The sequence below is a fragment of the Cyprinus carpio genome, unplaced genomic scaffold (genome assembly GCF_018340385.1).
Source record: "Cyprinus carpio isolate SPL01 unplaced genomic scaffold, ASM1834038v1 S000006752, whole genome shotgun sequence".
Lineage (NCBI taxonomy): Eukaryota > Metazoa > Chordata > Actinopteri > Cypriniformes > Cyprinidae > Cyprinus > Cyprinus carpio.
The window spans coordinates 96,806-120,764 of record NW_024879351.1 but is presented as its reverse complement, the minus strand read 5'-3'; the positions used below and the strand labels follow the sequence as shown (position 1 = coordinate 120,764).

General features: G+C 37.0%; 1 protein-coding gene across 4 annotated transcripts in view; it reads left to right on the top strand.

Moving 5' to 3' along the window:
• The window catches only part of LOC109094502 (tensin-3-like), a 38,459-nt gene that overhangs the window by 3,526 nt on the left and 10,974 nt on the right, over positions 1–23,959 (top strand). For 3 of the 4 annotated variants that reach the window (XM_042755828.1, XM_042755829.1, XM_042755831.1), the window contains exons 3-16: positions 62–112; positions 463–585; positions 701–765; positions 1,236–1,319; positions 2,544–2,653; positions 2,962–3,022; positions 3,178–3,253; positions 3,358–3,486; positions 4,612–4,690; positions 4,818–4,916; positions 13,971–14,813; positions 17,344–17,453; positions 17,702–17,831; positions 19,868–19,948. In XM_042755828.1, coding sequence (XP_042611762.1) covers positions 62–112; positions 463–585; positions 701–765; positions 1,236–1,319; positions 2,544–2,653; positions 2,962–3,022; positions 3,178–3,253; positions 3,358–3,486; positions 4,612–4,690; positions 4,818–4,916; positions 13,971–14,813; positions 17,344–17,453; positions 17,702–17,831; positions 19,868–19,948 — 2,041 coding nt within the window. The remainder of the gene's footprint in view (positions 1–61; positions 113–462; positions 586–700; positions 766–1,235; positions 1,320–2,543; positions 2,654–2,961; positions 3,023–3,177; positions 3,254–3,357; positions 3,487–4,611; positions 4,691–4,817; positions 4,917–13,970; positions 14,814–17,343; positions 17,454–17,701; positions 17,832–19,867; positions 19,949–23,959) is intronic. The other variant, XM_042755832.1, reaches the window with a different exon arrangement.

The following is a 23,959-nucleotide window of genomic DNA, read 5'->3' as shown; positions in this document are numbered from 1 at the left end:
ACTTGACTGACTCTTGCTATTGGGGTCACATGGAATAAAACCTTTATTTTCCTGCATGCAGGTCATTAACTTAACCGAACGCAGTGATGATCTCAGCAGGATGAATCACAGGGTAAAGTTAAACTGTGACTGTTACAGATGTTTAATAGTATTCATACTTCCATTCTAAAGTTTGGGGTCCATATTTAAACTGCTCAATATTATTTTGTGGCAGCCATAGTACATTTCAGGGTTCTTTGCTGAATAGAAAGTTCAGAAGAACAGGTTTTATTTGAAATATATTATTTTATTTTTTTTGTAATGTTATAAAAGCCCTTACTGACACTTTTGATCCATTTATTGCAACCTTTCTGGATAAAAGTATCAATTTATTTGAAAAAAAAAAAAAATTAAGAAAAAATCGTACTAACCCCAACTTGAATGGAAATATATGTTTAACTGTTTCACATTTCTGACTGTTAGGTGGTGGATTTGGGATGGCCAGAGCGACATGCTCCGTCGCTCCATCTGCTGTGTTCGGTGTGTAAAAACATGGACAGATGGCTTAGGGCATACTCTGAAAATGTGCTGCTGCTACACTGCAAAGTGAGATTTAAAGATATTTGCAGTTTATTCTCAGGCTCAAAGTCCATTATTTGTCTCTGGGGCTCTGAGTGTAGGAATGCCACGGTTGGTTTACTTCTCCCTGTGTCTCTCATAGGGCTGCAAAGACAGAGTGGGTGTGGTAATATCCTCTTACATCCAGCTAGCTAACGTTTCCACCAGGTACAACTCAACAATTTACATCCATTGTTAACAAGTCAAAACATCTTTATATGACAACTGCCTTCTCAGACAAGCTGCTTAAAGACAAAGTTACTATTCACTCATGCCATTCTAATCCTGTATGTCTTTCTGTGTGATTACAATAAATGGCCACGGGCACCATAAAAAGTAGTCCTTTTGATTGTGCACTATATTCCAAGTCTTCAGAATTCATATGTGTGAGGAACAGATTCAAATTTAAGTAATTATTCTGAAAATATTGATGCAGTCGTGGGAGTTCATGAGCAATGTCCAGTTTTTGAACTAATAATTTTTCAATGAATTGGTTGAACCAGCTCACAAGTCCAGTCTGAATGATTTGTTCAGTGATCCGGTCGCAGAGATTCTTAAGTTAGAACATACTGTAGAGGAATATTCAGAAAGATTTTAAAGCTTTATACATTTGTTTGTGTCTTCTTTCTGTCTTTCAGTGAGGAACATGCATTAGATCTCTACTCCATGAAGAAGTTCTGCCGTGATAAAATGGTTAACCTTATGACTCCATCTCAGAAAAGGCGAGGCTCAATCGTTTATGCATTAACTTTCTTTTTCCCCTTCTTCCTGATGCTTTTCACCTTGAAGCATACTGAGGTTACTCTCTGGACAGCAGTTCAGGGTCACACATGAGAGGAAATCCCCCTATGCAATCTGGATGTCCTGACATTATTCCAACTTCCTTTTTCTTTTTTACATCATACTGAAAGACATGGCCTGTCAGCCCTCATGCATGTGCAAACTGAGCAAGAGTTTTGACTTTTTCCCCTGCTGTTTAGTGCATTATCATTTTCCTCCCCTTATGTTCTCCCATCTCTATTGACTCTAGAAACACTTTTCAGAAGATGAGTTATTGTAAAGTTTCAAAAATGGCAACATAAATATTCTGCACTGATCTGTTGTTGGAACAACACAAAGAAGCTGTCTTTGGCAACACTATAAAGAAGCTATTTATTCTCTTTGATAGAGAGGCACACCCAGAAAAGCACTAAATCAATGGAAGAATGTCAAGATTTTTTTTTTCTCTCCATCTTTCAGAATCAGTAACACTTTTCTATGGAAGTTTGTTTCCACAACAGGCCCTTTTCAGTTTATATCTTATAATTCTGAATTTATTTCTTTTTCTTAGAATTGTGAGATTTAAACTCAATGTTACCTTGCAATTTCTTGAGTTGTTTATTCACAATTCTGAGAAGAAAAGTCGAATTGTGAGAAACTTAGAAAAAAGATAGAATTAGAAGATAAAAAGTCACAATTATCTTTTTTTTTTCTTCCGTGGCAGAAAAAAAGTCTGAATTGTGTGATGTTAACTCACAATTGTGAGTTTATAACTTGCATAAACTCAACAAAAAAAGTGCAAGAAAAAACTAAGAATTTATATCACGATTCTGACTTTTTTCTCATAATTCTGAGTTTATATCTCACAGTTCTGAATTTTGAGAAAACAAGTCGTTGCAAAAAAAAGTTGCAATTATTTTTTATTTATTTATTTTAATCTTGTGGTGGAAATGGGCTTCCATACTTTTCACACATTTGGCTTGTTTGTTTGGAAATACTCATGCAATCTGATGCATTTTTTCTTCCTCCAAAATCCCTTTGTTTTAAAATGCTGATAATTGCCAAATAAGACCAGGCTAATGCATTTTCGCGGTTTTATTATTGATTTCATCTGCTGGTGTCATCAGGCTTGATTTAGTGTGGTCATGTGTCAGTAAGAGTGACTGTGGTGTTTTTGGATGATTCAGGTATGTGCAGGTGTTTGGCAGGCTTCTTACCCGTCAGATCCACATAAACTCTTCCCCGCTCTTCCTCCATGGCATTAATATCCATCCCATTCCTGACTTCCACCCTACAGGTGAGGAAATTCTTCTCTAATCTTTTTGTATTCTATCTATTTGTTTTCTTTTTATTTATTATTTTATATATTTATTTTATTTATTATTTTCTTTTTATTTATTATATAATAAAAAAACAACAACTTTGCTACATGTACTGCGTTAAGCTAACTGTGAATTGTTGTAGCACTTGCATATCTTTGCTCTCTTGTTGATTTTGCTTCCGTTGTCCAAGTTAATAGTTGATGAACCATTACTGCGAGCTCTTTTAAGCAAACTATCAAAAATTTAATACTATTTTCCTCTGGGTTTGTTTGTTTGTTTTCAGTGTGTCAGCTGTTTATCAGAGTGTATCAAGACACACAGACAGTATACACATCAGGAGTGCAGTAAGACACCAGATAATATATAAATACAACATGAAAGCAGTTTTGTAACGTGCTGGACGTATTATATGTATTATATGTATCATCATGTTTATCCATGTGATTATACAGTATTTGTAATATGTGTATATTTAGTAGTGCTTGTGTATAACTCTCAGGCAGGTTGCTGTAAATCAGACAGACAGAGTGTGTTTTGTTCTGGAACCCCCACAGATGCTCAAAGGCGATTTCATGGTGAGATGTCTCTCCGTCCCTTACGCGCACACACACACACACACACACACACACACACATACACATGCAGACAGCACTAATCTTCATTTCTTTATTCTCTCCAGATTGCGTGTTATCATAAAAATGATTCCATGAGGACTCATGAGACAGTGTTTCGTGTGCAGTTCCACACTGGTGCTCTATGTGGAGAGCAACTTTCCTTGCAGAAAGCAGACCTTGATCATGCAAACATAGGTACACAAAGTGTTTTTGGTCAAATCTTTGCACTTGAAGTGTCCCAAAAGGTTTTGGAGGTTTTCCCATTTGCAAAATATCAAACCAAATAATGTTTATTTTGTATGTAGCACAAAAACTTTTATCTTTTCATATAAATAAATTGACTTAAAGTATTTGAACTGTAAATCTGGTAGACAAATGTTATTGGAAAATGTTCATGGTTAATAATAATAACAAAATGTCATAAACAGCAATTACTGAAACTTTAATTTTATTTTAAAATTTAAAAAAGTATAAAAATTAACACAATATAGAAATAAAAAGTATAATAGTTTTCAGTGATATTACAATAAAACTGAAAGTGGACTGAATACATTAAAGCAATATGATCAGACTTTTTTTTTTTAAACATGAATGTTCTACAAGGTAATTCTTCTAAGGGTTATAAGGCATAAGCTCCCTTGTTATGTAATGTTGTGTTTTATATAGTTAAATAATGGGGAAAATACAAAGCATCTGTGAAATAAGCGAATTGTTTTCCAGGATTGATGCCAGAAATATGTGCATAATTTTGCATCCACATTATTGTTTTTGTTTTATTGTAGAAATAAAAACTGTCTTTGACATGTGTTTTCCTTCTACAATGGAAAGAAACTGATTTCATACATCCTCTAAAAATTTCAGTTGTTTTCAGATGACATTTGATATTTGTATGTAATGTTTGTTATATATATACTTTTTGGGCCAACATACATTTGTACTTGTTTATTTTTAGTACAGGTTTGTGTTTACTAGTATGTGAGTGTGTGTGCGTGACTGAGCATGTGAGCAAGTGCTGAATGTTTTTGGTAAATAATAACAGACAAGACACACAGTGACACAAGCAGATCGGAGAACACTTAACCCTTTACACAAACACTTAATTTTCGTCCTTACGCAACTGGAAACCTTACACAGTCAACCGAACTTTTGGATGGAAAGAAGCAAAAACAGTCACATGGCTGTGGCGAATGTGCTTACAAGTCACAGATACATCAGCTGTCATTGAACTTTTGTGTTTTGATATTCCCACATTGCTTTGCAGCATAGTTTTTTCCATACCTTTCATCCTTTTCAGTCATCATTTGCTCTTGTCTCTATTCGACCCAAGATTCCCAGAGGACGGTGTGGTGGAGGTGCTCTTTTCAGAAATTGCCAACAGAGGCCCATCCCTTGCTTCAGGTATCCTCTCATTTCTCTGGAATGAAAGGTGTTTTATGGATCTTTGTGAATTTGCATTATTCAGTGTGGCTAATTTGGGTAGAAATGAATTTAGGAATAAATTAACACACTGTTTCTCCATTTCAAGATGGTGGCCACTGGAACAGTTCAGCAGTTGACATTGAAAATGACCCTCTGACTTCACTACTCACTCAATGGGACTTCACTGAAAATCTTACAGCAGCTGGTAAGAATGGACTAAAGTTCTTCATAATGTCTAGAATAGTGGTCTTGAATAGAACTAGAATATAAATGTTATTTTTTTGTTTGTTTTTTTATGTGTCCTCGCTTTTATTACAGAAAATTTCTATTTCAACTTTTGAACTTTTTGAACAGTTTCTTTTAACACTGACAATAAACAATAATAGCACCAAATCAGCATGTTAGATTTAAAATTACATTTTTAAAAATATTAAAATAGAAGGCAGTTCTTTTTTATTGCAATAATATTTTACAGTATTGCTGTATTTTTTAATCAAATAAATGAAGGCTTAAAAATGGTTTATAAAGTTGTGTCATTGACATTTTAATAGCTTTTTAGAAATTGAAACAGTAGAACAATTCAGAAGTGACACAAAGTGTGCTAAACTGCTGAAATAAAATTTGCTTAGACTAAGATCCTCCCATGCTGTTGGGCACTTTGGGTCTCCCCACCGTTGTCGGTCCTCTACCAGCACTTCAGCTTCATCCTGCTGAGCTTGAGATCGTTGCTAAAGGTTCAGAGCTAGGTGGTGCAGGGTCGATCTCAGCCACATTTGGCCCCCAGTGCACCAGTGCATTTCCACCCGAGCAATGTGATGTCATTGCACTTGTAGAATATGCCTGGCTAGTCTAAGGCGTTGTTATGTGATTGTGACTTGAAGGCTGTTGGAATTTCTCAGCTGCAAGACTTCTTCATTTTTGATGAGGTCAATGTACTGGATGTTGAGGATGCGCTGGAGACATCGCTGGTGGAATCCATTTATCCTCTGGACAATGTTTGCTGTTATCTTCCACGTTTTGCATGCACAGATTGTGGTTGGGATGACAATGGAGGAGTATAGTCATAAATAGATTTAAGTTGACAACCAGATGTGCTGGAGGTGACAAAAGACAAGCAAGATTTCCTGATCTGGATTTTGGTCTCAGCATCACCATCACTATCAACATCACAAACGATGCTCCCCAAGTAGGTAAAATTTTCCACTGCCTCCAGATGTTTCGCGTCTACAGTGATATTGACTGGCATGGCTGTATGTCCGGTCTTCATGATCTTCGATTTTTCCGGGCTGATACGCAGGGCGAACTTACTGGCTTTGTGGCTGTCTCTCAGTTGTGTCTTAAAGCTGAGTTTCACCTTCGCCGAATCGGGCCACGTCATCGGCAAAATCTAGATCTGTTAAACGATCTTGAACCATTCAAGGGATGCCTGCTCCAGTGTATGCAGTTGCCATCTTCATGACAAAGTCAAGGGTGATAAGAAAGAGGATCGGCGAAAGGATGAAGCCCTAGCAGATGCCGGTAGTGATCTCAAAAAAAGCTGTGTCCTGTGTCAGTTCTTACACGGCAAGAAGTGTTTAGATATAGATTTATAAAGATGATCACAAAGGCTTCTGGGACATCAAAGATATTGTCAATGTCAGTGAGGATCTAGAACCGATTTTGAAGGTCAAGGTCAATATCTTGATTGTTAAGTTTCTCTGTGGCATAGGGATGCTTGACCACTACTTGTCTTTGGCATTTGAGTTTGAGCTTAAGATTTGACTAGACTAGATAATGGTCAGAGCCAAAGTCTGCCGCCCTGTAGACCCGTGCATCATGGAGAGATGTCTGCCATAGTCAACTGATGCAGATGTGATTGATCTCATTAAAGGTGGCACCATCTGACACACGCCATGTCTTCTTGTGAATACGACAATGTTGAAAGAAGGTGTTACCGATACAAAAGTTCAAAATGAGATTAGCCACTCACCGTTATCACTCTGATGTTCAGAGGTAATGCAAAAGGACCAACAGTTCAAGTCCGTTTCGATCACTGCCCAGCTGTGCATTGAAATCACCAAGGACAATCTTGAGATCATGATGAGGTATTTCATCAAGGGTATCTTGTAGTTGGCTGTAAAACTCATCCTTCTGCATTGTCAGTCGGTGCTTAGACTTGAACAATCGTATTTCGGATGTTGTTGGTCCAGAGGTGCGCAGAGATTACCCTATCACTCACAGGTTTCCATCCGACAAGGGATTCAGCTGCTTGTTTGCTCAGGACAATTCCGACACCTTGTTGGTGACATGCCAGAAGAACAGGACGATCTTGCCATCACTGGCCAATTGTTCACCACCAATCCACCGTACTTCACTAATTCCCAGTGCATTGAGATGATAATTGTCGAATTCCTGGATGAGTTGGGCAAGGCAGCAGGTTTGATGAAGTGTGTAGACGTTCCAGGTGCCAAGTCTCATAATCGTTTTGGAAGAGAAAATCGCATACTTCTTCAGGCATCGGACCCCCATTGCTGGTTTGCTCCAATGTGGTCATCTGGCAGGGATCTGATTCACTCGTTCGGTTAATAGTGGCCGAGGAGATATTCCTTGTTCCTTTGGCACTATAGATTTTATGGGGATGGGTGGCTAGACCGATGCCCAACCCCTCGTCCTTTCTAATCCGGGATTGGAACCGTAATGGTGGAGAAATTAAATTTATTTACACAATATTTACCTAAAAATCACAAGCGTTGGTCCATTTTAGAAAATAACAAGAGAAAAGTTTTGCTAATTGGCAAATTATAAATATTAATCAGTACAGATCTAAAAATACCAAATATTGTCCTATTATTTTCATCACTAGTCGAGAATAAATGATTATTGGGTATGGAGGCAAGGACAATGGACATGGGATTAGGCTATAATCCTGGATTCTTGCTGAATCAAAATCAGAGTGTAACAATTGCTGCGTGGACATTGTGTCCTGCTCACAGCGAAGGAGAAAGTGTTCTATGGTGCGGCTAAATGGTGCTGAATATTGGGATTATAGCACCTAGTCCAATTATGCAAACTTTAAATCCACCATATCATTTATACATTAACATGTCTATTTGTCTTTCTTTATTCTCATCATTTCCTCAATAAATTACAGTTAGTTTTACTTTGCGTACACTTTGTTAACATACTACAGACACACTAAATCTGGCTTTGCATTCACTGACTGTTTTGGGACATGTTTTTATAGTATTTCACAGGGTTCTTGTGGGCCTTGAGTGGTGAAACCGTGGGTTTGTGGGTATTTATTTTTAGAGAGAAAACAAAAGCATGCACATGTAAGCAGTGTTTAGTTTGGTTTTCCGAGACATGAATGCTTGTAATGGTCTACTAATTGTTAAGTTACGGTCTGCTACAGGAAACACGCTTTACCTCTAACACCGTTATTAAGTCTGGGCACTGTTTGCTGAGGTTAATTGGAACATATGAGACTGTGAGGGACTGTTCAGAATCCGTGGAAAGCTTAACCTCCTACAATAATAGTAAAGTTCTTGTATTTGACCCTAATCTAATCTTGTTTGGCCTTAGGCCTCCGCACCATAATGAGCTCCAAACAAAACCTGCCAGTTACCATAGTATGGCCACAGTGCTCAGTGCTCATTGCTGTGACTGTTTTCCTTGAGAGTTTGTAATTACTGAAAATGTTAAGGTAGCTGCACTAAATGAACTGTAGTAAAACAGAGCTGCTCAAACTACAAGATGTTTTGTCATGGAGAGTGAGTCAGAATATCAAAGCAGAGGGATGGAGCTCAGACATAACAGACCCAAATGACTCGTGTGTTATTCAAAGGCCAACATCTTAGGGAGAGCGGACTTACATTAACTGGTTTGAGTTGTCTTCTAGGCAGAGGTGAAACATATATGCTGAATGATGGCAACCATAATAGTATTTGGATCATTCTTTGCAATGTATCCCTTTTCGAGTCTAATAAGATGATATTTAAAGCCATTTTAAAAAATATACAATAATTGAATACATCTTCATTGAGATTTAACAGTAACAGGTTGACCGTTGTACAGTTCAGTTTGATTTTACAAGCCTTGTGCCCAAGATTGTGAAACTACAGTGTGCTTTCAATTATGAAGTCTTTACAGATATCCACATTTCAGTCATCAGATGTTTACTATATAAAATCAAGCTAACAGGGTTGACATTTAAAACTGTATTGCAAAACATAATTGTATTAAAGGGAACATCAGATGCCCATTTTCCTCAAGATGGTAAGTTATTTTTAGGGTCTTCATGAAATGTCTGTTACATACTTTGGTTAAAATTCTTCAGTGGATGTGTAAAACAATGCCTTTTTACTTGTCAAAAACAGCTCTCTTCACAGCGACCCGTTTTGGTGCATGTCTCTTTAAATGCCACCCTCTCTTCTATGGGGTGTTGACAGAAGACACATGAATATATCGATATATGGCTTGGAGGTGCATGCACTTCAAATTCAACCAGCTGCAAACTGAAACAGCTCTTTGGATGACAGTTTCAGACTCAGCCCATAATGAACTGGCTGCATGTTTTCTTTTCAGCTTTTCTGAGCTGGCAGAACTAAATGCAACTAAATGCAAAAAAAGCTACAAAAGTAAAAGGATGATTTTATTGACAATTTAATTTTATGCAATTATAACAAAGTTTTAGTTACTTTGGCAGTAATTTGTTACTTGAAAAGGGGAAATTTGATGATAACATGGTTTACACTATTTTATGTAATCTTATATTTCAGTATAAATAATTTACGTCACACCAGTGCCTATGATATTTATTTCTGAAGTAGGTGAATTTGCTAAAGATGTAAACATAATTTTATCAGTCATGCAGAAAATTAATTTTGGCTTAAAAATTGTAAAAATCTAAATTTTTTCCTGTGGTAAACTACTTTTTAAAAGTTTGGGATCTCTAAGATGTTTTAATGTTTTTGAAAAAAGTATCTAATTCTCACCAAGGCTGCATTTATTTGATCAAAAATACAGTTAAAACAGTATGTGAAATGTTATTCTAAATTCAATTTGAATATATTTTAAAATGTAATTTATTCCTGTCATGCAAAGCTGATTTTCAGCAGCCATTATTCCAGTCTTCAATGTCACATGATGCTTCAAAAATCATTCTAATATGCTGATTTGGTGCTTAAGACACATTATTTAAATGGTTGGGCTGCTTAATATTTTTGTGGAAACTGTGATACATTTTTTTTCCAGTATTATTTGAACATTATAATTTTATGATTTGTTTTTTTTTGAATATTTTGTAACATTGTAAATGCCTTTTCTTTTGATCAATTTAATGTATCCTTGATTTTCATAAAAAAATCTTACTGACCCCAAACATTTGAATTGTATTGATGCAGTAACAACAAAATTCAGGATGGCTCAACTTACCCACTGGCACATCTTAACCCACCTTCCCCTACAGTATATGCACAGAACTGAATTATGCAGAAATAAATCGCTTCAAGGAGTGGAACATAGTGAGTGTTTAACTCCACGGAAATGAACTTTGTTCTCCTTGTCTAGTTAAAGTTCAGTGATCAGGGAACAAATAAGTTGCACTTGCTATGTTTACCCTTCGCTTCTGCACATAGTTTAGTTTTTTAGATGCTAAATGGGCTACGCACAAGAATCTAAAATTCCAGGGCCAGATATTTAAAGGTTGGGAGTTTCTGTGCACAACTGTAAAAAAAAATCAATCCCAACAACTTAATCATGTGTGTCATATGGCACTGAGGCTTGATGCACATCTGGTTGTGTGATTCTGTCTCGAGCAGCTGTGTAATTTAGAGATACCTCATGGTTGGAGCACAAACAGCCTTTACAATTTACAATACATAAACTCAAATATAGAATTGCACACGCTCACAAACACACACTTGTATGTCTGTAATTGTTGCCAGTCGTAGCAACAAACAGACTGAACGAATTGTGCTGCCAACCGATCAGAAGTTGCATGCTTTCTCTCTCTCTCTCTATCTCTCTCTCTCTCTCTTTCTCTCTCTCTCTCGTTATCTTTTTCCTTTCTTTCAATCTCTCTTTCATCATTGTGTGTTTCTTTTTACCTGGTATCTTGTTGTTTACTATACCAGTACCTTCCTTATCTCTCTCTATCTTCTTTTCTTTTGCGCTCCGTCTCTCCACCCACACATAACTCCGCCTTTGTGTTTACATTCCCCACTCCATATTTGGTGGGCTCAAGGTCCTCCAAGCGTCCGTTCGTGCTCTACAACAAGCATATGTGTGTGATTGTGTGTGATTGTGTGTGTGTGTGTGTGTACAGCTGTATTCCAAGGATCATTGGCTGGCTTGAGCAGAATAGTGCTTCGCAAGCCAGGATTTTCCCGTACACCCAGGAGGGGCACCTGAAAGGGGTTACCTGTGTGTAGAGGTGGAGAAAGAGAGTAAGAGATAGGGAGAGCGAGCAGTACTGTAAGAGGAAAAGAAGGAGGGAAAACAGGGGAAAGGGAGGAAAGAGATTGACTGAGAGAAAGAAAAAGAAGAAGAGGAAAGAAAAAGAGACCCGGGGAGCTGTTATCACCTTATGGGAAAGAATGCAAGCTGCCTGTCTGTTTAAAACTGCATGAGGAGAGAAGGACAGAAAGAGAGAGCAGGACAAAATGGGCACAGACGCCTGCAGGATAAACACGGTCAGCACCGCTTGCCTCTTTCCTTCCTTTTTCCTTATTTTTTACCTCTTTATTCAAGAAATGTTGTTTGTTTTTTCTTTTTTTCTGTACAGTAGAGACTCTCTTTCTCACTCTCATTTTTTTTTTCTCTTGCTCTGTCATAGTTTCCATGGTCAGAATCATCTGTTGTCCTCTCAGATACCTTTGGGGTCTGGTTTGAGAGGGTGTTTCTGGAAAGCATTAGGTTTGTGATGCTACGTGCATTTTTGAAGCGGTGCAGGGTCGTGGGATATGCTTTCAGCAGCAACACGCTTGATTTATTTTGTGAGTTGTTGAAAGCTCTTGTGATAAATGAATGTAGTTGTGCTTAATTTATCAGGAAAAGTTGCCGCATGAATCACTTTTAAAGTATTTTGAGAGTAACAAGAATTTTCAGGTTGTGCATTTGATGTTTTATGCAGTCTTAAAATATTTCGAAAAACATACTTGGGCAGAATATGACGAAATATTAGAGTGTTGCTCTTTTACTAATTTATATTGTTTGTTGCAAAGTCAAATTGAAAGTCAAAGTCAAGTTTGTTGTCATTTTTCTCAATGTTCAGCGATGCATTGAAGTAGTTGGTTGTGATTAAGTGGTCTATTAAATATTTATTTTAGATTATGGTAAAGTTTGTATAATAGAATGACTGTTGAATCTCAGTTGTTGGGTGTGTGTTTGTATGACTATGTGAGTGTGTGTGTGTGAGAAAGAGTTGCCAGCTGTGGCGTTTTATCATGCATGCCTGGTATTTGGATTTCAGCCTCTTGAGACTAGTGAAGCATTACAGGTTTAGTTAAAAAGGTCTGTGTTTTTCACCTTTTGACATACTAACCAGTTATGCCATTGTGATTGGTCCCACTTTTCATCACAACAATTAATTGTTAGATACAATGTACTTACTCTGTTAATTTTGTATTGCACACACTTTTGTGGTGTGGTTTGGTTAGTTTTAAGGGTGTAGAGGTAGGATAAACAGTGCAATCACAGAAATAAATTCATTCTTCCAATAACTCTTTCAGTTTTTGTTTTTGTCCTGAAAGTTTGAGTTAGAATAATTTGTAAGAGTGTGATTAACACAATGTGGCTATGAAAGCAGTCTAGTGAGTAGATGCATTTACCTGTTTGGTGTGATGATGTTTAATGTCCATGACAACCTCTGTAGTCCCTTTTAGCCATTAGTTAGCAACCGGCTTTTTCAAGATAAATAAAAGATTCATAAGGGGGTATTACGTATGTATGTTTTTTTTGTAAAATAAAACATGAAAATATCTTGAGCTTATGTTAACCAAAACACCTATTTAGAAAAATCTAAACCCATTGATGGAACTAGAAGTGCTAAAATTCAAAAAATTTTTGGCCTGCAAAAACACATCATCCCAGCTGCACTCTATTGTCAAAATGGATCATAGAGTGTGGCGTGATGTTAAATATCAGTGTTTGTGTGTGTTTGTACAGCCTGCATGTGTGATGCTGCCTTCTGGCTTCATGTTGAACAGTAGATACGTGTTATCAGTCATGATCATTGCTGCGAGACTCTGAGTGTGTCATGACACATGATATTATCTGCTGCGATCAGTGTTCAGCTGCCGGAGGCTGACTGATATGTCTTTGCTAGAACACACACCACGGCCACACAAAGACATATTTAGGTCTGTGTACCTGTGTATTTGTGTGATGACTAAGGTGTCTGCAACTCTTTAGAGACGTGTTAACATTTACACTGGACCCCAGACTATGACACAGAGGACTGAATTTAGGAGGAGTGGGTGAAGATAAGGGGCCACAGGTGTGACTTTGTTTTCAACAAGTATGTGTCACCATGGTAACTTTTTAAACTTTCAAATTGTTATACCTAAAGAAATGAGTAGTAATTTTCACAAACATGTTTAAAATGAAGAAGTTTCACATATCGGAGATCATGGATGCCAAATATGACTGGAAAAATCTTTACAATCTGCCTTTTGCTTTTGCATGATGCTTCATCCACACCAGTAGGTGTCAGTATAAGTCATATAGGCTAGAGAAAAATACACAGTCATTTTTCAAAAGTTTGTATCTAGAGTTGAACTCTGATGAATGTCACTGCAATACCAATTACGGGGGAAATGGGATTTTCTTTGAGTTAGGGGTATGTCAGTGAGAAAATATGGCAGACACAGTAAATTCAACATCTGTATTGATGGTAAATTTGCTGAAGTGTATAAAAAAAGACAATTTTATTTACATTAATAATTGTAAAAAAATGCATTATACAATAGTAGATTGATGTGATAGTTTTGTACATTTACAACCTGTAAAGCACACCTGATACATTTTCTTTATTCATCATTTTGTAGAAATAGTATAAAAAAAACTTGCTTCATTTAGTTCCTTTCAAAGTGAATTGAACACACCTGATATCATAATTCCAACTTTCCAGCTCAGAAATATGATTTTTTTTAAATAGGACTTAACTGCTCCATAAGCCATCTTAAATGAGTTCCAAATCATAGAGGTCAACTTTATTGGACCTGTAATTTATTGTACTAATTCTAATTATTGTGCTAACTTTTTGTTCTCTCTTTCACAGCCAAGCAAAAAGAAGGCACACACTCTCTGAGCAGTGACTCTGGACTCTCCAGCTCCTCCCAGTGGACTGGAGGACAAGCCTCTGGGCTCCCAATCAGCTACAGCTCTGAGGAGCATCCCCAGCTCCCCAGAGTAAACCCTGGGCTAAGTATGGAGGAGGAGCAACCTTCTCCAGGCATCCTGAGATATGACCCTAAAGCCAATCAAGATGCATTTGATCATTCCAGTCATTTAAATGGTAAAGCTATGTTCATAGAGCGGGAGACAGACATTATAGATGATGACGATGACATCATTGTTCCTAATGATGCCCATGCTGCTGTTTCTGACTCTAAATACACACTGTCTTCAAAGGAAATGTCTGGTTTGTCTTCAGGTGAATGTCAGAACTCTGTCCAATCAGATGATTGCCAAAGTAAAGCTCCTCCTGCCATGTTTAGAGAGGATGTGAATTCCTCAAACACACTCATACACACTTCAGTACCTGCTGGATATCAGACACATATATGGGTGAAACAGCAACAATCCACATCTTACATGCACACTTCCTCAGACAGACTGGAACACAGGGAGGAGATGGAGCTCCAGAAAGGTGCAAACAAACCTTCATTACCAGACAATGGCTTTCCGGAGGCGCAGTCCGAGCCAGACAAGGACAATGAGTTTGAGACACTGGCTTTGGATGTAGATCAATCAATCGAGCAGCTCAATCAGCTGATCCTGGACCTTGACCCTGACTTTGAGCCAGTCCCCACCCGGGCAAGGGGTCACATGACCCGCTCGGCCTCCCTTGACACCAATGGAAAGACGCACTTGGGTAGAAGGGCCAAATACCACCAGTCAGGTAAGAGCAAATCCTGTTACATTTATCAGTCCTGAATCAATTTATTGATTCCAGCTGACCTGCAATCATCCACCAAAAAGTTCTAGTTATGTTTTAGGACAAAGTACTATGGTATTCCTTAAAATGTGAACATATTGCAAGCATTGTGTAACATAGTAAATATCAAAAGTACCATGGTGTTACGATCACACTTTATTTTAGGGTCCAGTTCTCACTATTAACTAACTATTAACTGTGGCTTTTGCCTCAATAAACTCATAATTACTGTTTATTAAAAGTTAGTTAGTTAGCAAGGTAGTTGTTACGTTTAGGTATTGGGTAGGATTGGGGATGTAGAATATGGCCATGCAGGATAATCATAATTACTGTTTATTAAAAGTTAGTTAGTTAGCAAGGTAGTTGGTCAAGTGATTTGAAAAACATCTTCAAAAAATCTTACCGAACCAGTGAAATCTTAGAATGGTAGTGTATGTATTTGTATAGATACATATGTATTACCCTCACATTTCAAAATACATGTGCCATTCTTGGACTCCTCTTTCACGCTTTCAAGCTTAAAAACTTAGCGCATCAGCGTAGAGACGGGCCTTTGGTGTTCAGTTGCATTTTTGCCTTATTCACTGGTTAATGTCTAGTGACTTTTTTATTTTAAAATAATGTTTGAGGTTTCTATTGTTCACTGGTTAATGTCTATAGTTAACGAAATGCACAAAAGTCGAACATACTTCCAAAAAAAAAAAATGGTCCTCTATGTACTTAGCTCCTGTTGCAAGGTTTGCTAAAGTCCAAAATAAAGTCCTTCCTGTTTTTCATTTCTGATTTGTGTGCGGTTGTGTCAGTAAGTGTGACTGCAGGTTGCTTGAATGTGGCCGAAACATGCACCTGTCGGGCCGTCTAGTATGGATTGCTTGCATAGTGTAAATGTGACCTCTAAGCTGCCTTTTAGTTTAAAAAAATTTGACATAATCTAGTAAATATATTTTCTAGCAGTGTATTAACTTTGCCTTTGATACACAACTTCTTTGACAAGCAAATTAACCATTTAGTGACTAAGACAACCAACCCTGATAATGGGTTCAATACATTGTTTTTTCATTGGCTTGTACATGTAAAGCATGTTTTTTCAAAAACACAAATGTTGTTCTTTCTGTGATGCAGTAATGTATGTATAGATACATAATGCAATACTCTGTCTCCTTTGACCTCGGCATACTTAGTGTGCCTGTGTGTAGGGTGACTGTGCATTCGACTGGTACTTAACGGGTCTTTTTGCTTTTGAAGTGTTTCCCCTGCCTTGCATATATCCCCTGTCTTTTCTGTTATAAGATCCCAAGGTCCTTTCTTGCTGGATCAGCTCGTGTCAGAACAGCTCTGACACCTGGAATGGAGATTCTTTGAGTAGAGCATTGAATTCATCCTGCTGAACAGAAATCTTTGCAGTGTTATTGAGTAGAGCATTGAATTCATCCTAGTATGTCACCTGGAATGGAGATTAAATCTTTGCAGTGTTATTATTTCTGTAGTATGTCACCGGATATATGCCTGGTGGTGTGTGTTTGAATACACATGGTGTAAGGGCTGAGGATTTTGTTTTTAGTCATCGTTAAGTCTCAAGGATTTTGTTTGTCTTTAAAGTGATAGTTCATAGAGCTTGTACTGTTGCCCATTTGTAATGAATTATTGCCATGTTTTTGTAATTATTATGAAAAACTGGGATCTAAAGTTCTGAGACTGCATTGATAATCTGGGATTATTGTTATTTAAATCCTGAAATAATCAATATGGGATATGGGGTGGGATAACTAATCAAGCAAATTTAAATTTGTGTCATTGATCATGTGATTGTTTGTATAGTTGTTGCTTCCATTGATATTTAAAATAATCTCTGGATCTCAAATCATGCTGGGGAATAACGTTTTCATGTACGTTGAGTGGTGATGTCATTAAAGCAAATGACAGACACTACAAAATAAGATATTTTGAAATTAAGCTTCAGTCAAACTGTTATAATTTGTAATGGATAAAACTGTTTAAGATAGAAGTATGCAAAGCAGAAGCATTTTCAATTTGACAATTTATCAAGCATCTTGTATATTTATTTATTTTATTTATAAAAATGTATTTATAAAATGTGTTAATTTATTTTATAAAATATATAAAATGTTATATATTTATAATATTAGTTTATTGATTTTATTTCTAATATTATTTTATTTTATTTATTTATTTATTTAATGTTTTTGTGGCATGTACTTTATCACAGCCCTGAAGTAAATTGCACGTTTATGTGCGGTCATAAACGTCTCCTAATGGATCTTATGAAAACAAGCTTTGTTTGAGAACATGCTATTTTAGTTTATGCTGTTTGAAGCTCTTTAACTTTGTTTGATGTTGTTAGAAAATCATAAATAAGAGTGAGATCCTCTTATTTCTGAAAGATAAGTCACCATTAAATGTGAACTGTCATGCACCGAATATCAATTGTGAATGCCAAATGAATAACTTTCTGTTTCTGTCTCTTTCTGTACAGGTTGGAGGCACAAACAGCTCAGTGATGTTTCTGAATACTCTCTGCTGCGGAGTGCAGCTGGCGATCCAACACAGAACAAACAGATATTCGTCTTTGACAAGCCATCTCTGGTACCTTAAATGTGCACACATTTATTACTGTACAAATACTTCATAATTATGTAGCCTCAAAATTCTAAATGTTTTAATGTTTAAACTCAAAACATTAAATGTTTTAACTGGAGACAAGTATGATAAAATCGCTCACCAACCCTCTGTAAAGTTCTGCCCAATGTCATCTAAAGTACAAGTTTAACTTGTACTGAACCTGGAACATTGCTACAACAATGCCTCATACTGTGTGTATTTGTCTGTTTCAGCGAGGTCTATATCGCACTGACGCTGTTGACATTGGTGACCTTCCTCCAGAGGCTGACAGTCCACCGTGGGTGGGTCTTGATCAAGTTCCGCCCACACCGGCATTTCCTGTGACACCCCCCACTCCATATGGTAAGACTGAAAACTGTGTTTGATATTTGTTATATGAGTATAACTCCCTCTTCCTCCCAGGATCTTATTAACCTCTGTTACTATTATAGTGTTATTAATATTATAGTATATTACTATTACATGTATGTTAATTTATGAAAACATTATTTCTATAGCACATTTACAAAATACATGCATTGACCAAAATGCTTTCCAGCAGATAACTTAAAAAATAGAAACATTTACGTACACATAGATACATTAAAGGGGTCATATGATGTTGCTAAAAATAACATTATTTTATGTATTTGGTGACATGGTGTAATGCAATGTGTTTATGTGGTTTAAGGTTCAAAAAACACATTATTTTCCACATACTGTACATTATTGTTTCTCCTCTATGCCCCGCTTCGAAACGCATCGATTTTTACAAAGCTCATCGGTCTGAAAAGTGAAGTGTGTTGTGATTGGCCAGCTATCCAGTGCCTTGTGATTGGCCGAATACCTCAAGTGTGTGACGGAAATGTTAAGCCCCTCACCATACTGTGATGCCATCTCCCAGCACGACCAAACAAAAACATTAAAACCCATTATATAGGAGGCATTTGTTGCATCCAGTGGGGACATAATTACTGATTATAATGACCTATACTGTCTTTTTACACATTGCGTTGTGTAACGTGCTGTGTAAACATAAAACCATGTCTGCATTTGTGATCAGAGAAACAACAAAACAACAAGCCTACTCTACACTGCTTAAAACTTGCATTTGAATCATCAGTGGCAATTTATTTAAATATTTAAACGTACTTACAGTCTGTGAGTCAGAACAGCCAGCATTGTAGTCTTCTCTCCCAGGGTCAGGAAACGGTCCTCCATAAAATGCATTGCACACATCTGAATATTTGGGTCGAACTGTTCTGGAACAGTGATGTAATTACAACTTAACCACTGATTTCTAGTTGTGTCCTCTTTTGGGCCAAACAAAGTAGTTTCACTTATACAAAGATACACAACCTTCTCCACAACATGGTGGTGGTGGTAACAGCGAGAATAAAAGTTACACCTTCTTTTTTTGCATGAACATTTGGGCGGTGTTATGCAAATCTTCCCACATCGTGATGTAGACATGTAGGGACGTGTTAGAATGAGCCGTTTTAGGGGGGCGTGATTGACTCTTCTTTATGCACCAAGAGCTTGTAACACTCCAAAGAGAAAGGAAAACTTGAAATCGCATCATATGACCCCTTTAAAACCTGGTAATGTCTCATTCTAAAACGTCTTTATACTCAATTTAAACACATCCACTGTCAAAAAAAATATATGCAATGAAAGAGAATTACATAATTGGGGAGCAGAAAACAGAAAATGCCCTTTCACCTTTTGATCTTAAAGAATCTTAAACTGAATCCTAAAAATAACAGGCAACCAATGTAAAGACGCTTAAACTGGAATAATACTACTGCTCTTCTTTACATGGGTCAGAAGCATTCTGCACCAACTAAAGCTAAGATAACTGGCACTGAAAAATACCTATAAAACAGTCATTATACAACGAATTGCAATAATCAATACGTGACATGACGAGAGAATCAATTTCAATTTGGAAATAACTCTTGAGTTGGTAGAAACCATCCTTCATTAATCCTTCATTAACCTGATTATCAAGTGCCAAGAGTAACACACAGGTTCTTAACCTGATCAGAAACACCTTCCCTAAGAAATGTACTAGTGAACAAAACAATTAATACATTTATGCATGTAGCAGATGCTTTTATCCAAAGCGACTTACAGTGCATTCAGGCTAACATTTTTTTTTTTTTACCTAACATGTGTTCCCTGGGAATCAAACCTACAACCTTTTGCACTGCTAACGCAATGCTCTACCACTGAGCCACAGGAATACCCTCTTGAATCAAGGGCATTATATACAAAAGTTTTGTATCAACAGCATATAAATGATAAGATTGAGTCTAATGAAAATAAAAATGGTCCAAGAATAGAACCCTGTGGCACACCACTGTTTAATGTGCTTAATTGTCTCTTTCCCCTCACAGTGAAGAGTGGACATGACTTCATCACTTCAAGACCTGGCTCTCAAACCAGTAGACACTACATGAACTCTCCAATATGGCAAGGTAATCAAATGACACAGAGGCTACATTGTTATGCTACTTCTTTTTATATCTACAGTAGCAAAATCATGGTTATATCTACTTGAGAGGGCAAGAATGTGTGCGGATATTATTTTGTGTCTTTAGTTGTTCCAGTTAGGAAAGCATCCAGCTGTATCTCATACAAATGTGACCTTTAAAAACCCCTGTAGCAAAGTCTGTCTTGCTGCTGTCGCAAATTCTGTGCTGCTCATAATAACTCTGCTACAGGATGTGGCCCTCTGGGTCAGGATGCATATTTCCTGTAACCTGGCCAGTCAGTGCTCTGGGAACTAGAGCTGTCCTTAGAATTAAGCCCGAAGTACTTCAGTTTTGAAGCAAACTCTTACTGTATGTGTACAGCTAAACACATAGCCTTCCAAAGTGTGTACAAGAAAGTGCACACATATGCACTAAAAAGTTTCATCCTTGTCCAGTGTTTGCACTATTTTTCTAGAAGTTATAAGCAATGAAAACTTTGTACTCATTTAAACTAGAGTTGTGTTGAAATTCTTAACTCCCTCAGACAAGTTCTTGTTAATGATAGCATCTGTTATTATTGCAGTCTCCAGTAGCCAGTGTTGCCACCTTTGTCGACCAACTAATTAGAACAAAAATGCAAAGTTTATGTGCAAGCTGACTGTACATAGTATGCATGTTTAGAAAAATCAGACTGCACACTTACTTTTATGGGGGAAATACTATTGCCTGATTACATCTTAATGAGGAGGCACAGGAAAACATGGGAATAATGATAGATTGGAAGAGCAAAGAAGACGATGTTATATCACATTATATTACAACATTTTTTACTTTTTTTACAGTATAAATAAATTGATAGATATAAAAACATTCACAAGCAACTACAAACCATAGAATTAAATGTTTTTATACTTCATAAATAATATTCAAGTAAGATTACCTGTTTTATAATCCAGTTTCCAGCATTACAAGATTTCTATTTAAAATGAAGTGATAATGAAATAGATTTGTTTCTTTGAACAGTGTTTAACACGCCCGGCCTCCAGCAAGTTTGGCCTAGAGGAGGGGAGGATGTCTTGTATATTTTAATTTCCTGATGTGGGAAGATTTGGAGGTTATGTAACGGTAGTCCATCTATGTTTTAGTGTCTAAATAAACAGGAGAAAATAAAAGGTCTTACTGACAGACAAATGCAAATATTTACACAGACGTTTGAGGGGGAAGTAAGGGAAAAGCACGGCCCCTTTCAATGAATGTATGTGCTACAGTGGCTGAGGTCACGTCAGGGACGTTACAGTCTGCTAAATATTTGAATATGTTTTAATTGTATATTTTTATATTTCATATTTTAAAATGCATCCTTGCTAAATAAAATCTTACTGACCCAGCCCCCCCCCCCCCACCACACATATATATATTAGTGGTGGGCATAGATTAATTTTTTTAATCTAGATTAATCTCACTGTAATCTTGGAATTAATCTAGATTAAAACTAGATTAATCTAGATTAAAACTAGATTAATCTAGATTTAAACTCAATGACTTCAAAAAAAAAAAAAAAAAAGACTACAATATCGTTTTAGAAAATGACTGTTTTGCATACAAGCAGATGTTGTGAGCAGCAGCACATGGTGGTCCATAAAAGGCCATCCTCACCCCTGACCCCAGTGCTGCCGTTTGGTAAGGTGAAACAGACTGTGAGAGTCTGCGGAGAACAATGCTTGAATGGCCTATCAAAGGCAGGAGAGCACTCATGAACTCAAATGTTAATGAAGCCATGGGGGGTTTTCACTGCCTTTCTGCCTCATGCCAGTTGGGGGCAGTCGTCCTCCCTCCCTCTTCCTTTTCTTTCAGCCCTCCCCCTTCCCTCCCTCCTCAAAGCTGGACTCAGTCAACCAGTGGCACTGCTGGAAGAATGAAGCAGTTTTCCATCTGGGGTTTAACAGAATTCCAAAAACTCAATGACTTCATTCAGGCTAGACTCAGATGAGTAGAGAGAGAGAGGAAGGGGACACAGTTGGACAGAACAGCAACTGTGTGACGTGATGGTCATGGTCAGTGTTTGTGCCGGGAAGCAGACAGCACAAAATAGAAAGAGAGAGAGAAAATGTGAGATGAAATAAGTGACAATGTAGGCATTACAGACTGTGGGCCGTGAAAGACTGAAACTGGGAGACTAAGTAAGCGTGCAGGAGCATCAGAACACAGCAGTGGCCGGCAAGTTCAGCTTATCTTCTGTGGATGAGTCTCTTTTGAGGAATACTTCAGCATGACTGCTTCTCTAGGTATGTGTGGAAAGATTGTGTGTCATTTTTGAGTTGTGCTTGTGTTTTTTGCATGTGTTTGAGCATTTGCTTGTGTGTTTGTATTCTAATGCATCAGCCATTTGCTGTAGCCATCTCTGACAGACTTGAATTGTCTTCTTGTCAGCATGAAGTCTATGTGAACACCACCTCACCATGGAAAAAACCTCTTCTCTTCTCTTCTCTTTTTTTCTCTTTTTTTTTTTTTTTTTTTCTCTTTTCTTTTCTTCTCGTCTCGTCTCTTCTGGTCTCGTGTCTTCTCTTCTCGTCTCGTCTCGTCTCTTCTCTTCTCTTCTCTTCTCTTCTCTTCTTCTCTCTCTCTTCTCTCTCTCTCTTTCTTCTCTCTTCTCTTCTCTTCTCTTCTCTTCTCTTCTCTTCTCTTCTCTTCTCTTCTCTTCTCTTCTCGTCTCGTCTCGTCTCGTCTCGTCTCGTCTCGTAACATGTAAACATCCTCTGTACCTAAATGGACAATTTCTCATTACATGAAAACTTGTTTTCAACAAAGTATCCTTATTATGCATGAAATATTTCTCTTGTTTTAAGAATATATTAAATTCAATAACATTAATGCTTAACATAAATAAAATAAATCTGCCTATACCCAGCATCTGGGTAAAAATAATAAAAATGTCCCAGCATTTTCTTTTAGAGTGTAGGTCATATATTTGGAAGATTATTTTTGCCTCATAATAAAAATATAAAATAATTTAATAATAATAATAATAAATGAAAATAAAATAAAAATAATTATTATTGCAATTTTTTATCTTACAAATTTTAGGTTTATGTTTATATGTGATGTGTGTGTATGTGGTAGGCTCTTTTGGTTTGTTTATATGTGAATGTTTCCTGTTTCAGCTGGCCCTTAGACTTGGACACTTTGTCTGAAGATCTGAATGTGTTATTTGCATTGCCAGAACTTCACTGATAAAGACAAACACTTTTAAAGCCCCAGTGTTTGTGCTTAAACTACTCTATATTTTGTTGGTTCTGTCAGTGTTTGGCATTCCTCGTGTGCTTTCTCACACACTCAGCAGATCATACTTTACCAGTGGGGTGTTTTGTGGAAAACATCTTGCATTCACTCTTTTCTAAAGCTCATTTACACTTGATTTGTCCCGTAATTCACTTCAGATTGGTGATTTAGGCTTTGGCACTTTCTCATCTGGCCAGGCAGATTTATCAAGCAACCATGGGAGGTACTAAAACAAAAAGAGATGGATGTGGTGCTCTTGTCATGAGTAAATGTGTGAGCATGGAGTGGAGACAGTGGACACTATTCTTCTCTATGTCTCTGGACAAAGGACAGTTTTGTTTGGGCCTGTGTCCAAATGAATGTGGATGGGGAAAGAATGTGTTATGTAATTGTAGTAAAAATCTTGGGTCAGTTTGAACTAAAATTCCATCTGATTTGAGTTTAAGATTGAGCAGCACACATCCAAATTATCCAAAACAAACAATTTGGTTTGTTTATTACTGGTCTTTTGCCAGGGTAGGACTCACTTTGAAGAAGAATAGCAAAAAGGGCTTAAAATACTAACACTGAATAGAGCAACAAAACACAGCATAAACCACAGAAAAATCAATAAATATTGCTTCTATTAAAAAAAAAAATAAATAAATATGTGTACAAAGAAGAGTGGCTTCTGCTCTATATGCATAGAAAATACTGCCGTTGTTTATTCTTGAATAAATATAGCATCTAAGTTAT